We start from the raw sequence: 17,603 nt of genomic DNA, 5'->3' as shown, positions 1-17,603 counted from the left end.
TTAAAGTTAACTAGTCCTATGAACAAAATGAATACTCTCTCAATGGGTTTGGTTTGTTGTTGTTGTTGTTGTTTTTGCTTTTTGGGTCCCACCCAGCTATGCACAGGGGTTACTCCTGGCTCTGCACTCAGGAATTATCCTTGGTGGTGCCCAGGGCACCATATTGGATGCTGGGATTTGAGCCCAGCTTGGCCGCATGCAAGGCAAACACCCTACCCGCTGTGCTATCGCTCCAGCCCTGTGTTGTTTTTTTAAGAATTACTATTTTTGGTTTTAATAGTAACTATTTAATAGTTTAATGGTTTTATAGTTTATCTTTAGTAAAATAAACTAATTTGTCATTCTTTTTTTCAGTTGCATGAGTTACAAGATAGGAATATGGAATGTCTGGGAATGTTACATGAATCCCAAGAAGAAATAAAGGAACTTCGTAGTAGATCTGGCCCTGCTGCTCATCTTTACTCCCAGTCATATGGCGCTTTTTCTGGGGTAAGGAACTAAGAAAGTTACTACATTTTTAAGGAAATTTGTTTAAGAGTAGATGTTCCTAAAAGTGATATGCTTTCTGGAAAGGTTAAGCACCTTGAGACATGGTTTTTCTTTGTTTCTAGAATCCAGTTATTAATTCAGACCTAAATATGTATATCAACATCAATTTTCATAAGTACTCCTAATTACTGTAGCCTTCCACCTAACTGATGCCCTTTCAGATTTATTATAAGGCTATGGGACTAACCCTAAGGAAATTGGGCCTACTCCCACCACAAGTAGGTGTCATGCATTGTCTCTGTCCCATTATTGATGACTGTCAGTTTAACTTCAATCACTTAGTTAAAGTAGTTTCTGCTGATCTTTGCCACTATTAACTAAGTGATGTTAATAAATAAGGAATTGTGGGGCTGGAGAGATAGCACAGCAGGGAGGGCGTTTGCCTTGCATGCAGCCGGCCCGGGTTCAAATCCCAGCATCCCATATGGTACCCTGAGCACCGCCAGGAGTAATTCCTGAGTGCAGAGCCAGGAGTAACCCCTGTGCATCGCCAGGTGTGACCCAAAAACCAAAAAAAAAAAAAAAAAAAAAAAAAAAAGGAATTGAATTAGCCTTGCCAATTAAATTTACAGTGATGAAAATGTTTAAGGACAGTATCTGCAGATATTATCCTTAAAAAGTTATCATTTTATGGAGAGATTCTTTGAGACTGTTTAATATCCTATTCTTTGTCAAACTTTTAAACCCGATCTGAGCACCTGTTGTTGGTTCTTACCTAATTCAGTTATTTATAGGTTAGAGCTATTACTATGGTAAGTATCAAATGATAATTTTAAAAATTCTACTATTCATTCATTTCTTCCTTTAATTATATTAGTATGGACTTAAATGGATTCCTGTTTTAGTCATTGGATTATAATTCATTTTGATTGTTTTTTGTCTCGGTACTCAGTTTGTCCCTGGTAATGGTTTGATCTTCAAATTTGTCCTCCATTTCCCCTGTGCTCAGCCTTGGAATCTCCAATTTTTCAAGTAGTTCTTGTTACCTAAGAGGAAGTGGTTAGAATCCAAGATCCTGGTGCTAGTCAACTTCTTTGTAGCTAGAGTATCATTACTTCACAGCTTGTTCAGCAGGAGAACTAGGGAAAGTGTGTGTGTTCATACATAAACCCACACAAAGACATCTATATCTATCTTTCCATCCATACTTTACACCCATATGCATGTATTTAGTTAATAACCCTTCCAGGTCTTTCTTTTTTTGTTATTTTCAGTTTATCACATTTTTTCCTACTGCTTACTTGTAAATATCTATCGTGAAAAAAGTAATTGGCTCTTATTTAAAAGATACATTTTCAGAACGTCTCTTTTCCATCTGAATTTTAGCCTGTGACTATTTTCTTATGTTTTCTGTTAATGTATTATACCAAAAGTGTGGGATTCTGAAGACTCTCTTATTGGGAGCTGGAGTGATAGTACAGCGGGGAGGGCATTTGCCTTGTTCACAGCCGACCCGGGTTCAATTCCCAGTATCTCATATGGTCCCCCAAACACCACCAGGAGTGATTCCTGAGTGCAGAGCCAGGAGCAATCCCTATGCATCACTGGGTGTGACCCAAAAAGAAAAAATTTAAAAACAGACTTTAATTTAACAACAGTTCATTTTTCCATACAGGCTTCTAACATGATCACTATAGTAATCCAAATTTTTTTTCTTAGGAATCCCTGGCAGCTGAGATTGAGGGAACCATGCGTAAAAAGTTGAGTTTGGATGAAGAATCTTCTGTTTTTAAGCAAAAGTAAGTCCAGATCACATCTGTTGCCACTCAACCATCAGGATGAATTTTTTTTTTTCAAGCCACAGTGCAAAGTGGTAAGATTCAATAGCAAATCACCTTACTCTTCAGTTTTTCCCTCACAGCAGTTCTTCTGTGAGAAAATTCTGTGGTTCTGAATTGTATTTTCTAATGACTTCTTGACTTTAGACATCAGTCGGTGGGGGGAGGGTGACTTGGGAGGGGAGTTTTGGGGACCATACCCTATGTGGCATGTGGCAGTAATGAGTACTTGTGTCTTGACAGAGCCCAGCAGAAACGGGTATTTGACACTGTCAAGGTTGCAAATGACACACGGAGCCGCGCTGCCCCGTACGCAGCCCTGCCCATTCCAGGATCCAACCGTTCAAGTGTCATCATGACAGCAAAGCCTTTCGAGTCTGGTTTACAGCAGGCAGAGGACAAAATGCTCCTGAACCAGGCTGACAACTCAGAGGCGAATCCGGGGTAAGAAACATGGATCGTGACTGTGACTCTTCACTTCCTGTGGTGATCATATGCAAGGCGCCCATATTCCATCTCCTGCCTTGCTCTGTGCTATCCCAAGGGCCTTCTGGACCTGTCAGTTTTCAGTAACTGTGTCCTCTGTGTTACTTGTAAGACAGGTTGTTGATTTCATGAAAGTTTGGAAAATAAATGGCAACATTCAAAAGTGAGCCGATAGCTTTTGAAAGAATTCTTGTTTGGAATTCTTTATCTCTTCTCTGAGAGAAATTTTATCTAGTGCAGATATCATTGTCCTGTTTGTGTTGACAGGTTTGTTGTGAGCATGTTCAGAACTCACAATGGCTTTATAGGTTATCTCAGGAAAAAAATGTAACAAACATCAATCGTTGTGAACTGATACATAGTAGCCAAGAGCAATTGCTGCCTTGCCTTCAATCATAAGATACCTCCAGTTTCAAACATGTTCGGAAAAGTAAAAATAAAAAGGTATACTGCAAAACTATAAATGCAGTATTTACAATTCTGAATTTCTTTTACATGTTTATAATATTCATAGAGGATTGTGCAGCTCAAAGCCGACATTTTCACATCTACATATTTTTAACTATGTTTTGCAACAACTAAGTAGAGTTGATTAGAGTAGATTAGAGTTTACTTTTTTCTTTTTTCTTTTTTTTTTTCTTTTTGGGTCACACCTAGCGATGCACAGGGGTTACTCCTGGCTCTGCACTTAGGAATTACCCCTGGTAGTGCTCAGGGGACCATATGGGATGCTGGGATTCGAACCCGGGTTGGCCGAGTGCAAGGCAAACGCCCTACCCACTGTGCTATCGCTCCAGCCCCTACTTTTTTCTTTTTTCATACTATAGAAAGGTACCTCTTGCAATCAGTGATATCACTGATTGAATGAAATGTAATTTTTTTAACTACTTACTCTGAATTTATAGATGGTTGTATCTGTAGTTTCATAAATAAAGTAAATTAGAAAAGTTAGGTGAGGTACTGGAGAGATAGTACAGTGGGCAGGGTGCTTGCTTTGTATACAGCCAGCCCAGGTTCAATCCCCAGAATCCCATATGGTCCCTTAAGCACCGCCATGATTGATGCCTAAGCACAGAGACAGGAGGGAACTCTGAGCGTCACCAGGTGTAGTCCCTCCATAAAAGTTAGGTGAAAAACAGCAGTAATAAAGTATTTTTGTGCAGGGATGTAGTGATAATATGGGGGGAAAGCACTTGCTTTGTATGCGGCCGACCCATGTTTAATCCCTGGCACACCATATGGTCCCCAAAACGCTTTAGGAGGTATAGAGATGATCCTCAGCATAGATCCAGGAGTAAGCCCTAAGCATTTGCTGGTGTGGTCCCGAAACCAAATGTGTGTGTAATTTTTTTTATAAATATATTTATTTATAGTGCCTATCTGAAATCACTTAAAATGATCGCTAGAATTATAGGTAATATTGGTTATCTTGATTTGATATCATTACTTTTGTATTACAGGTATCTAAAAAAAGCCCATAAAACACAGATTAGTCTTTTGAACAATCACGGTTGTAGAAGGAAAAGGTTCCAGATGTCAAGACCCTTACAGGTCTAGTGAATAAATGTGATTTTCCCATAGGAACACCCAGAATGAAGATCAATCAGACCCCTCTGCAGATAGTGATTTGGCTACAGCATTGCATCGCCTGAGTCTGCGGCGGCAGAACTACTTGAGTGAGAAGCAATTCTTTGCTGAAGAATGGGAGCGGAAGATTCAGGTTCTGGCCGACCAGAAAGAAGAAGTGGTTAGTGGTTGTGATACCCCTCCAGAGAGTCTTGTCTCACTGTGCACCAACCAGTCAGAAATCACCGACCTCAGCACTGTCAGTTGCCTTCGAGGATTTATGCCTGAAAAATTGCAAATTGTCAAACCCTTAGAAGGTAATCAACAAGGGTCATTTTCTGTCCTTAGCAATAATAGCAATCTTGGTTTTCCTTCCCCAGAAAATATGATTTCTATTTAAATTGAAGAGCATGATGTATAGAAGATAGCTTTTAATATCTTGTCCACGAGAACTTTAATTTGAAAATTATATAAAAAACATTTAGTCCAAATAAATGGTTTTATTATTACCACTTTTCTGCATATCTAATTTTTAGCTTCTGCTCCAAAATTTAATATTTGTGAGGAATTTAAAACATGCCCCTGGCTGAGAGATCACACAGCAGGTCAGGTAAGTAGGAAAACCTAGAGCCTCAGAGCACCGATAGGAGTGATGCCTAATCGTAGAGTCATGAGTAAAATGAAACAGTCAGGTATAGCCCCGAAAAACAAAGAATAAATCAAAATAAAACATGAAATCCTCTCCCTTTTTTTTCTCACACATCCAGGATCACAAACTCTGTACCACTGGCAGCAACTTGCTCAACCAAATTTAGGAACCATCCTCGATCCAAGACCAGGTGTCATCACTAAAGGCTTTACCCAGTTACCCAAGGATGCCGTCTATCACCTCTCAGATTTAGAAGAGGATGATGAGGAAGGCATCACATTCCAGGTTCAGCCACCTCTTCAAGTGGAACAGAAACCTTCAGTATCCGAGCCAGTAACAGGAATCTTCCTGCCGCCCATCACTTCAGCAGGTGGGCAGGTTACAGGTGAGAAGAAAGCTGGATTGACTACAAGCTCCTAGCTGATAGTACTTTGTGCAGCCCAGCATATTCTGTGATTAGCTGGCTTCTTCTGCATAAATCTCACTAGGTGTACTCAGTGTTGACTGTAAGGTAATGAAAATCTCTAGTGTTAGTGAACTTTCTAATTATCTCCACATTATCTTATCCAATCTACATAAATAGATTGGGCAGAGAAGGAGAATGATCAGTCGGTGGTTTGCGGACCTTTCAGCTCAGGAGATCTTTATATTTAAAACACTGAGAGAGGCTAGAGAGATAAGCACAGGGGTTAAGATGCTTGCCCTGCATGGAGCAACCCTGAGGACCTCTGGGGATACTCCAGACACTGCCTGTCCCGCAAAAACAATCACTGAGAACTCCTGAGAGCTTGTTTTTGTGGATTGTATCGATTGATAATTACCACACTAGAAATAAAAACTGATAAAATTTAAAAACATAATTAATTCACCCAGAAACACCCAGAAACTACCCCCGGCGCTGTGTAATCCCATCAGCAGCCAGCAGCCAGAAACTATAAAACCAAACCCCTGGAAGACATCTTATAGCCTAGTTCTCTCTCTCAGAGAACCTGGCAAGCTACCGAGAGTTTCCTGCCTGCACGGGAGGGCCTGGCAAGCTCTCCATGGCGTATTCATATGTCAAAATCAGTAACAATGATGGGTCTCTTTCCCCTGACCCTGAAAGAGCCTCTAATGCAGCACCATTGGAAAGGATGAGTAAAGAGAGGTTTCCAAAATCTCAGGGCTAGGACAAATGGAGATGTTACTGAGACCACTCGAGAAAATCGATGATCAACGGATGATGATGATGATGATGATGAAGAAGAAGAAGAAGAAAATCGATGATCAGCGGGATGATGATGATGATGATGAATTAATTCAGATAAAAATAATAATTACGTGTTAACTCTGATAAGTAGCAGCTTTTTAAGTAGTGATAGGAAGTGTTATATTTTATAGCATTGCTGGTCTAATTTATGATTTAAGAGACAATAGCTAGATTCTCAGTATCAGCTTCTACATTTAGTCTCCTGGGGTGCATGTTTTAGCTGAAAAGTGGAAGAAAATGCAACCTCAGCCAGTATGTAGTTGGTATAGGAAAGAATATTTTAACTGCTTCTTCTGTATTTGTGGATTTTCTTTGTTGTTGCACCAAAATTTGATAAGTAATAATTTAATTCCTTAAGATTTATAGCTGTTTAGTATCTGAAGCCTTATCAGTAAACTTCTTATATCTTGTTACATTAAAATCTATTGATCTGTCCTGCAGTTTGAAAGCATCTTTTGTCCCCTCATGACTAAAACATCATGTATAGTTTAGAAAGTATTAGTTCACTGAGTTACTCAGATCTTTGGTATGTTGACAAGTTTAATTATATATTAAAAATCACATCAAGGGGCCAGAGAGGTAGTACTTGCCTTATCCAAGGCACTTGCCTTGCACACAACTAAATTAAGTTCGATCCTGATACCACATAAGGTCCATAGCACCACCAGAAGTGACCCCTGAGCACAGAGCCAGGAATTAAGACCTGAGCACTGCCAGGTGTGGCTCCAAAACAAACAAAATAACTAGAATCACACCATCTTATGAGAAAGTGATCTAGTATTAGGGAACTTTCAAGTTCCAGAGTGGATATAAGTCTTCCAGAACTCTTGTTTTCACTTGAAAAGTCAAATTCTTGTCACTGACAGCAAAATTGTCAGCGGTGTTTTGAAGAAATAGGGCACTCTGCCTTCATTTGCAAGAAAACTTCTGCTAAATACCCGTGTCTGAGTAATGACAGTTTGTTCATTGTTCTTTCAAGTGAAAGTGGAGTACCATTAAAAACCTTTAACTCAAGGCTGTAGAAATAGTACAGCAGGTAGGGTGCTTGCCTTACATGTGGCCAACCCAGATTTGATCCCCAGCACCTAATATGGTCCCCTTGATCTCAGAGCTAGGAGTAAGTTCTGAATATTGCTGGGTGTGGCCCCAAAACAAAACAGTTAGTTCAACAGACTAGAGAGAGAATACAGCCAGTAAGGTGCTAGTCAGGTATGCAACTGACCCTGGCTCAATCCAAATCACTACGTATGACCCCCTGAGACCACCAGGAGTGATCCCTGAGTGCAGAGCCAGACATAACCCCTGAGTGCAGCTGATGTGACCAAAAAAATTTATGGCAACAAAAAATTTGCTCAGTTGCACAAGTACTGTTCCTCTAGATGGCCTTTCGAATGTACCCTGGTACATTCGAAAGGCCAATAGAGGACTTACTACCCACTTTCTGTTTAAACGTGCAGAATATTAAGAAGATGTGAGAATCAATATTTAATAATTTTTGCTGCTTCTTCAAAGACTGTATGGTATAAAATTTGTAAATCAGTGACTCTTGTTTAAAAAATAATAATACAGAGCTGGAGAGATAGTACAGTGGGTAGGGAGCTTGCTTTGCACGTAGCTGACCCAGGTTCAATCCCCAGCATTCCATATGGTCCCCCAGGCACTGCTAAAAGTAATTCCTGAGTGTGGAGCCAGGAGTAAACCTTGTGCATTGCCGTGTGTGGCCCCCCTCAGAATAAACAACAACATATAAGTGGACAGCAATGGAAAATACTATTATAACTTGGTGCCTGTGCCTTGATTTGTATTGAAGAGCCAATAATCTTGCCACAATGGTTTTATACCGACTGTACAAAGAACAACCCTAAAGATATGCTGAAGATCAGACAGTGTGTCAGCATTACTGGGGAAGTAATTTTGACCTGTAGATTTTGAGTGGCCACAATTAAAGTATTTAAAGTAGTCACAGTAGACATTTGTGATCTGTAGTAAATACAGAAGAGCAGGAATGCAGTAACTAAACTCTGTGAAACAGATTTGAAGGATAAGAGTTTTAATGTTTCTTATAAATGACTGGTTAATTATTTGTAACTTATAACAGTCAACTTCTGAAACATTGCAACAATCTATGAAAAAGTATGCTTGATTTAGTGGTTAAAGAACCACTAGAGTAGAGAGCTTAGCTAGAAAGATCGGATGAGATATTGTTTTCTTTCAAAGCATAATTTCAGAAGGTATTTTTCTCTTGCTTCTGTACCATTTTTAAGCCTTTTGATTTAGTTTTAAAATACTAATGGATTAGACTGTATCAGAGATTCCCACACTTATTTTGGGCCTACCGCCCCATTTTAAGGGAAAAAAAATTATTCAGTGGCCCCAAGAAAAATCTACCTTCTTTAAGCAAACAGAAAGTGCTCCCTCCCCCAGTTGCTAATATCATTATGAATCAGACCTGGGGGGGTTTTATTACCCATTTTGGGAAACATTTAGATGTATAAATGAGGGATACTGAATAAAACTTTTATGTAATTTTCATTTCCAGATACAGTTTTGTATAAAAGACTGATAGATGTTATTAATAATAATCATGAGTTTCCTACCCCATTAAACCTAATCTTTCAATTTTGTGTTTGATTCTCCAAAAATCTGTATTTCAGCCGCAACCTTGAATCCAGGAAAGTGTCTTTCAGGCACAAACTCAACCTACACCTTCACCACCTGTAGGATATTACATCCTTCTGATATCACTCAGGTTACCCCCAGGTAAGAGGCTGGGTGACTTGAGACCTTCTTTTCCACAACTCTGTGTTTTAATTCCTAGAATTCTAATTATTGTTCTGTGATACTCTGCGTTTAGAACTTTTTCACATTGTGATTTTTAATTTGATCATAATTCTTTGAAATTGATGGAGCAAGTGGATATATCATGTAAATTGCGAAAGTGAGGCATTTAAGGCTCAAAGGTCTGATCCAAGGGCAGTAAATAACCTATTTAGGGTGATACCCAGAATTAGCCAAATAGTTCTATTTGAGGAGGAAGTCTTCACACAAGGCTATCCTCACTACTGATACCACCTACAGAATCAAACTGGTTTTGGGCTCAGTCATTTGCTAGAATGACTTAGAGATCTCATCGAAAGTTGTTTTGCTTGTACGTACTATTTATTTCAAAGGAAAGACACAGGCTAAATAGTGCCCCAAAGTAGAGAGAGAGTATGGGGAATATTGTCTGCCATGGAGGCAGGGGGAGGGTGGGAAAGGGGGGTTATACCAGGGATATTGGTGGTGGGGAATGTGCACTGGTGGAAGGATGGGTGTGTGTTCATTGTGAGAATATAACCCAAACATGAAAGGTTGTAACTATCTCACGGTGATTCAATAAAATAAAATTTAAAAATTTTAAAAAAAAGAAAGACACAGGCTAAAATAGCCAAATGTTTAGACACATGCATCAAAGTTGGGGAGGGTTCTACATGTAGAGTTTCCTTTTTTCAGGATTCATTGCTTTCTGGTATCAAAATGTGACAGTGGACATAGGTGATTGTCAGCAGGTGAGCTCAATCAAGCCAAAGTGTAGAGGGTTTTTCAGATATACAGTTTTTCAGTATACAGATACTAAATACAAGTCATGAGATTTATTTATTATTATTATTATTATTAATTTTATTGAATCACCATGAGGTAGTTACAAGATTTCATGTTTGGGTTACAATCTCAATGATTGAACACCCATCCCTCCACCAGTGCACATTCCCCACCACCAATATCCTGGGTATACCCTCCCTTTCCCACGCTCCCCCTGCCTCCATGGCAGACAATATTCCCCATACTCTCCCTATTTTTGAGCATCATGGCTTGCAACACAGACACTGAGAGATCATCATGTTTGGTCCATTATCTACTTTTGGCATGCATCTCCCATCCCAACTGGTTCTTCCAGCCATCATTTTCTTAGTGATCCCTTCTCTGTTCCATCTGCCTTCTCCCCTCCGCTCATGAAGCAGTCTTCCAGCTATGGGGCAATCCCCCTGGCCCTTGTATCTACTGTCCTTGGGTGTGAGTCTCATGTGATGCTACCCTACACTCCACAAATGAGTGCAGTCCCTCTATGTCTGTCCCTCTCTTTCTGACTCATTTCACTTAGCATGATACTCTCCATGTTTATCCATTTATAAGCAAATTTCATGACTTCGTCTCTCCTAACAGCTGCATAGTATTCCATTGTGTAGATGTACCAATGTTTCTTTAACCAGTAGTCATGAGATTTATTAAGCCACATTTGTTGCAGCTCTTTCTAACTTACCAGTTCTCAAATAGATCTAAGATCTCAAAGATACCTACAAACTTAGAGAGATATTATTAATTAGAAGTGAAGTACAAGGAAAAAACAAATATTAGGAGTAAGGATATAAAATGAATAGAGGAATAAAACCAGTGTATAAATTGGTATCATAAAGTCTTACAAACTTGCTATGTGGAACCTTGTATTTGAGTCAAATTTTTAGCTGCCAGTGTAAGAAAAATAGGATTATAATACATAATGTCTATAAAGTAGAAGCAGATTATTTATTTAGAAAAAGATTTGTATGCTGTTCAATGAAGATTTCAGTAAGGTCTATAATGAGCAGGCATATCAACAATTTTTCTACATTGTTCTAAAAGAACTAAGATAACATTTTATATAATTGCCCTTAGGCCAGAGAAGTCCAGCTAGTAAGGCATTTTGCCTGGTAGGCCAGTTCAATCCTCAATACTGCATATGGTTCCCTAAGCAGCAGGAAGAGTGATTCCTGAACACAGCCAGGCATAGGCCAGCCCTCCTTATTAAAAGTAACATCAAAATTCTTATTGAGGGGCTGGAGCGATAGCACAGTGGGTAGGGCGTTTGCCTTGCATGCGGCCGACCCGGGTTCGAATCCCAGCATCCCATATGGTCCCCTGAGCGCCGCCAGGAGTAATTCCTGAGTGTAGAACCAGGAGTAACCCCTGTGCATCGCCGGGTGTGACCCAAAAAGCAAAAAAAAAAAAAAAAAAAAAAAATTCTTACCTTGAGTTCACAAAGTCAAATGCGGGGGCTGCTGCTGTGACCTGTGTGCATTCGGTGGCCCAGAGTTGCCTCCGGGTCCTCCCCAGGCCTCCCCTGAAGAGAGACAGGAGACTGGGAAACCACAAACTGATGGTGAAAATGTCATTTAATGCAGAGCTGCTAGCATACTTATAGAACATCTGAGGGGGCTTGAGGTAGGGACATAGGTGTGATTTACATCTACATAGATAAACATCTGATGAGGAAATTCTGTTGGGGAGACTAACCCAAAGATATTCTCCGTCTCCCAGGGACATCTACATTGCTTTCATCCTTCCCTCTAGTTCTAAGTTATCAATACTTGCAGTTGTTTGGATAAACAGTGAGAGACAAAGATCCCAACACTTAGTTCTCTGGACTCTGAGAGCAAGCAAGGCTTTTACTGTAAATCCCAAACTAAGTCCTCAGGCCAATTCAGCTTGGCCTTCCCCGTGGGTGCCCTGTCTCTAAGTTGTAATAACTTGCATCAAGACCATGCATTTATGCTTTTTACAGTGTCCCATTTCGGTGCCAGTGTAGCTTTGCCACTTGCCCGAGGTCCACCCCATTCGTATCGCAGGACCTCCCTTTTGGGGTGTTAGGAACTGCAGCAACCGAAGCCTGAGTCAAGTAATTATGACAGATGCTCAGGAGTAGATATATTTAGAGTCAGTCAACTCCTAAATATTAGGATCATAACATTAATGGTCTTTCTGTGTTTAACCAAAGAAATATAAAAAGGTTACAGGGGAAATAGAAAAGCAAGTACAAATGCGCAGCACTTCAAATGCAAAGCAGTACAAATACAAAGTTCAGAATTACCAGAAAGTTTTGACTTACAAGTAATCAAGACAGACTTGGGGAACTGTGACAATGAGAGGTAAAATACAAAGGAAAGGTTAAAGATAAACTTTAACTAAATTAGGGATGCTAGCAAGAGCATGGTAAGCTCTAGGAGAAGGAAAACGGGCAATTCATGGATGAAGCCTAAAACACTTGGGGCTAGTATCCAACACTTGCTTTTCAAATCTATTTTATAATAGTGTTTAGTTTCTTTTTTTTTTTTAAGAATTTTATTTTATTGAATCACCATGTGGAAAATTACAATGCTTTCAGGCTTAAGTCTCAGTTACACAATTGCAGAAACAACCATCCCTTCACCAGTGCCCATATCCCACCACCAAAAAAAAAAAAAAAAAAAGTACACCTCCCATACCTCCCATCCTGCCCCCCCGCCCGTACTCCCCCCGCCTTGTAACTGATAAACTTCACTTTACTTTCTATTTACTTTGGTTACATTCAATATTTCAACACAAACCTCACTATTATTGTTAGGAGTACCCCACTAGAGTCAGACCTGTTGTGAAGAGATATGAGGTTTTGGATTTCTGTACTTTAGTGACTAAGTCCAGGGAGATTTCTTCCAGATATTGGATCATTGCAAGCTTGTAAACCCCATCTGTGGTCGTCATAATATGGCGGTCACCACGCCCTTCACCCCCGGCAAGGAAGAGGCGAGAGAAAGAAATACCTTTCTCCTCCTGGGCGGGCATGGGGCCGCGGCTTAGTTCTCAGTCTGGAGACATTCTTCAAGGAGCTACCCATGCCGAAAACTTTAGCTGGCGTCTGGAGTCACGCTCGTGCAGCTACGGAGAGGCTGCACACACGTGCAGCCCCCGGGATCACATCTTGGCGGCCAGTGTTTAGTTTCTAATGTGCTAACCTGTTCTGTATTTACTAAGGATCATGTAACTGCTATTTAAATACTTTAAATGCTATTTTGAAGATGTTTTTAAAATTCGCAAACTCTCCTACTCATTTCTTTTTTCTTTTTCTTTTTCTTTAGCTCTGGGTTTCCTTCATTGTCCTGTGGAAGTAGCAGTAGCAGTTCCTCAAACACAGCGGTGAATTCGCCAGCCATGTCCTATAGACTCAGCATTGGTGAATCCATCACCAACCGACGAGATTCCACTATAACCTTCAGCAGCACCATGGGCTTGGCCAAACTCCTACAAGAACGAGGCATCTCTGCTAAAGTGTACCATAGCCCCATTTCAGAGAGCCCCCTCCTTCAGCCTCTCTCTAAAGCCCTAGCTATCCCTTGCACCCCGCCAAACTCACCATCTCACTCACCCTGCCCTTCTCCTTTGCCCTTTGAACCTCGAGTGCATACCTCTGAAAATTTTTTGGCCTCTCGACCAGCTGAAACATTCCTCCAGGAAATGTATGGCTTGAGGCCTTCCCGGAACCCTCCTGATGTTGGCCAGTTGAAAATGAACTTAGTGGACAGGCTGAAGAGACTGGGGATTGCCAGAGTGGTCAAGACTCCTGATGCCCAGGAAAATGGAAGAAGCCAAGAAGCAGAAATTGGTCTTCAAAGACCAGGCTCTGCTGTTTATTTAAATTCAGGTAGCAATTTATTGAGTGGACTGAGAAGGAATCAGAGTCTTCCAGTAATGATGGGTAGCTTTGGTACCCCAGTTTGCACACCCTCACCCAAAATGGATATTCTGAAGGAGGACTGAAGACCAGCAGTTAACTGACCTCCTTTGCACATTAGCACATGAAGGATAGCTTGCACTACTGGTGGTCCGTTCTGAAAGAAAAAGAAGATTGCAGAAGGTTGTGAATGTGAGAAAGGGAAGCAGGAAAAGAGAATTGGAATCAGGCTCTAATGAAAGGGGCTTGCTAAACAGAAAGTAGACGTGAATGACCATGAGTCTTTAGAGATAAGACTGAAAGAAAGATTTAAGTATTTGTCCAGTTGGGTTTTCTTGTCTTGGAAATAAAAGGACTAGAACATAAATTTCATAATACTGAAAAATACTAGAAGTCCTGAACTTGTTGCATGCACATTTGTTTCTAGTAAGTGTAAGCAAGGAAAGCCCAGGTTAGGGGATGAGAAGAGAAAATGAGGGACCTGGGGAGGTGGATCAGGGTCCGGGGCATGTGCATGTATGCACAGGACCTCAGTAAAGTCCCCACAGGGCTCCTCATGGCCCTGGCACCACGTGCCCCTCTTCCCCAGCATCACCGGGTACAGCTCTGGAGGCCCCACACACCACCTGGTGCCAATCCCTAGCCCCACCCCCACTCCCAAGCACTGTCAGGCCCACGCAGTGCTGCATCCTTGGACCTGAGGTAATTGGTTAGCCAAGTATTGCTGGAGGCCCCCTGGCACCCTGAGCACTACTTAGGAGTCCTCTCCCCATCTAAAGAAAAAAGTAAGAGAAAAGGAACCGGAGCAGCTTTGCGTCTCTGGAAGGCTGCAGAAGTGATGGCAGTCTGTTATTGAGACAACACTGAGGTGGCTTTTATGTTTGCCCCTGTTCCTGTCTGGTGAAATTACGCTTCTGTCAAATGGCTTGCTCACTGCACAAGCAAACAGGGAGTTTGACCTTTTTCATAAGATCTGAAGAGTGAGGACTCCCTGTTTGCTGTTCAGGCCCTTGAGCCACTGAGAACCCAAACACTCCCATATTCCTTTTGTATTGTGACTTATGGAAGTTCATGTTTTAAATTTGTATTTTTATACAACATCCAAAAAAGGGAGGGGAATAAAAACCAGCATGTGTTCTGGGGTGGGAGGGTTTTACTTTAAGGAGAAAATGTGTGAATTGGAACACAGTAAACTTGTTTTCAGAGCATTTCTTCTGGACAAGTGCAGTAGCCAAGGAATATGAATATAATTAAATGTTTTCAATTTCAATTTCCTTGGAAGCTGGAAGGCAATCCCAGGTAACCAGTGTGCAATCAATAGGAATTAGGAAATTTATGTATGTATTTATGTATGTAAATTTTTTGTAAGGAAAGTTGGCTGCAACTGAACTTTTCCCAAAGTGTGCTATGCATATTTTTAATGAAAGATTACTTGTATTTGCACAAAAATTCTCAGGCAAATTAAATTATTATAAGCTGAAATAAAATCCAGGTGCTTGATTGTGGGTTTTTCTTAATGTAAGATAAAATTAAAACTCATCTGCCTCCTTTTTCTTGATATCTTTAGAATGAATAGCCTTTCTAATGGGAGAGTCAAAAGCTTTTCCTTTTTCTCTGGCATTTTTTTTTCTTTTTTAACAAGCTTTGTAAAATGATAAAGTAAAACAAGATTGGATTTCAGCATTATTCTTTTGGATGCAAGTATTTAAGGAAGAAGCGGCTGTTTTATGAAGGTTGCTGATCAAGGTCTGCCCCTTGTCAGAAGACAGGGCTTCATCTAGACAGAGCAGTTCAGACATAACTTTTTATGAAATGAGGGAAGGAACGAAGTAGTGACTATTTTTCTGTAGGATATAAGACATCATCTCTCTGGTGCTGAGTTCGCATATGCTTTCTCATTTATCCTGACTTAACTGAAAGTCAGCTTTCAGAGAGATTTCTGATGAGAAATTTGCTTCTGGGGTTCCCACAGATATCCACAGAGAAGATGTTTCTTCCTTCTCTCCTTTAAGATACCTCTCCTGCACCAAGAACTTGTACTCAGAATAGAAAAGGTAGTGTGCATGCACTGGTAGGAGTGTTAGTTTTTTTATGTTGTTTAGAGTCTCTTAATAAACATTTCCAAATAATGTTTTTAACACAAAGTGAGTGCCCTTTCCCCAGTCTCTAAACTTCATCAATCAATGCCACGGCTAGCAGACTGAAGCAGACACAGTCAGAATCCCAGCAGGCCCAGAGTGAATGTAAGTGATGCCGAATGTCAGAAGGATGAAGGATGACTGATGTTTTAGTTTCTAAGATATCCCAATTCACTTTTTCAAAAATAGTATTTAAATTTCTATTTTATAAAAATACTGGGGTGCTTATGTTTGCCAGTTCTTAAAACTTATTTATTCTCTCAAAAAATAATCTTCCTGTTTCCAGTTTCTAAATAACACCAAGAAGTAGTGAAATGGAGAGCCAGAGAGTAGTACCCCCCATTAAACTTCCAGATTTATGTACGTCACTTAAGTGGCTCTAAATTAAGGTAGATTTTGGAGTGTTCCAAATAATTAGTCCACTTTCTTATAACGAGTGCTAACATGATCAGTTTGCCTCATAAAGTTGAGGGCATAGTCATAGCCAAAAAGCACATCTGATTAAAGAGAATCAGACTTAGGTTTTTGAAAATTAAACTGATGGTGATGTTTCAGCAGAAGCACAATAATTTCCTATTGGTGCATGCTTATCACTTGATGAATCCTCTTTGAAACTGGGTTCTGCCATTTTAAAATTTTCCACCTAAAATCATTTTGGATACAGCCTGAGAATCTCTATTATAACAAAATTGTGTGCAAACTATAGTAAAAAGGAACTGGAGCCTTACAGCAATTTCTTCCTCAGTCTGTTTAATACTATTCCCATTTTCATATTTTCTATAATTGTGTAGAAAACTTTAGTATTTTTTTTCTCAAAAAAGGTTCTCGGTGATTATACCTCAGGTATTTCTGAGTATCCTGTAATCTAGTAGGGTGATACTTTCCAGAACTCAGAATTGAAAGTTTTTCTAAATTATGATGACCCAAATCTTATGTAAAAATAGCCTTACACATGGGTCTGACAGAAGTTAATTACCATAGTTTAAGTAGATTTGGGTTTTTTGTGTTTTTTTTTAAGTTTTATACTATATGTCTTTGACATGAATAACACACTTTGGCTAAGGAAGGAAGTTAAAGGCAGCTCACAAGAACCTGTTCTCAATAAGAGGTGTATTTTGTACAGTATTCAAAGCCTGTTCTCTTTTTCTGAGCATTCAAGTACACAGCTAGTACTTAGTATTACTAACATTGACATCTGAAACTAGAGCTCTTTGTGATCAGTAGTTCGCATCTTTGATGTCAGATGCATGCAGGCTTGTCAAATTTCACAACAGTGTATGCACTGTGTGGTTGCATTACATTGCCCAACCACCTAGGAGGGGCAGAAGTGCCCTCTGGGGCACCCAACAAATACTGTTGTTTGATACCTAGAACTGGACTTTGTCAAACAGCTCTTTGTGCACCTACCTTTGCTTTGTCAAATGTAAATCAGATAATAAACATGAGTATCTTAACTTTTCATTTGTCTCCCTATGTTTTGTGTCCCAGTTCTTTGCATAGATCCTACTTAAGTTTTCCCATTGTGTTGCTTTTGGTATATAAAACAACTTCTATTTGCCAAACGAACCCAAAACCACAAAAGTTGATTGTAAACAGATCTATTTTCTTAGGCTAGAATGAGAGTATGTATATATATATATATATATATATATATATATACATATACTATATATATATAGAGAGAGAG

At 39.9% G+C, this 17,603-nt stretch overlaps 1 protein-coding gene across 4 annotated transcripts in view; it reads left to right on the top strand.

Moving 5' to 3' along the window:
• The window catches only part of TRAK2 (trafficking kinesin protein 2), a 71,592-nt gene extending 54,217 nt beyond the window's left edge, over window positions 1–17,375 (top strand). For all 4 annotated transcript variants that reach the window (XM_055120148.1, XM_004601272.2, XM_055120147.1 and 1 more), the window contains 7 exons: window positions 355–489; window positions 2,209–2,288; window positions 2,571–2,771; window positions 4,395–4,696; window positions 5,147–5,413; window positions 8,932–9,037; window positions 13,186–17,375. In XM_055120148.1, the coding sequence (XP_054976123.1) occupies window positions 355–489; window positions 2,209–2,288; window positions 2,571–2,771; window positions 4,395–4,696; window positions 5,147–5,413; window positions 8,932–9,037; window positions 13,186–13,864 (1,770 nt within the window). In that variant the 3' untranslated portion in view covers window positions 13,865–17,375. The remainder of the gene's footprint in view (window positions 1–354; window positions 490–2,208; window positions 2,289–2,570; window positions 2,772–4,394; window positions 4,697–5,146; window positions 5,414–8,931; window positions 9,038–13,185) is intronic.
• Window positions 17,376–17,603: the final 228 nt, after the last annotated feature.

The sequence above is a fragment of the Sorex araneus genome, chromosome X (genome assembly GCF_027595985.1).
Source record: "Sorex araneus isolate mSorAra2 chromosome X, mSorAra2.pri, whole genome shotgun sequence".
NCBI classification, from domain to species: Eukaryota; Metazoa; Chordata; class Mammalia; order Eulipotyphla; family Soricidae; genus Sorex; species Sorex araneus.
Note: the sequence above shows the minus strand (reverse complement) of the source record. Positions and strands in the feature narration are given on the sequence as shown.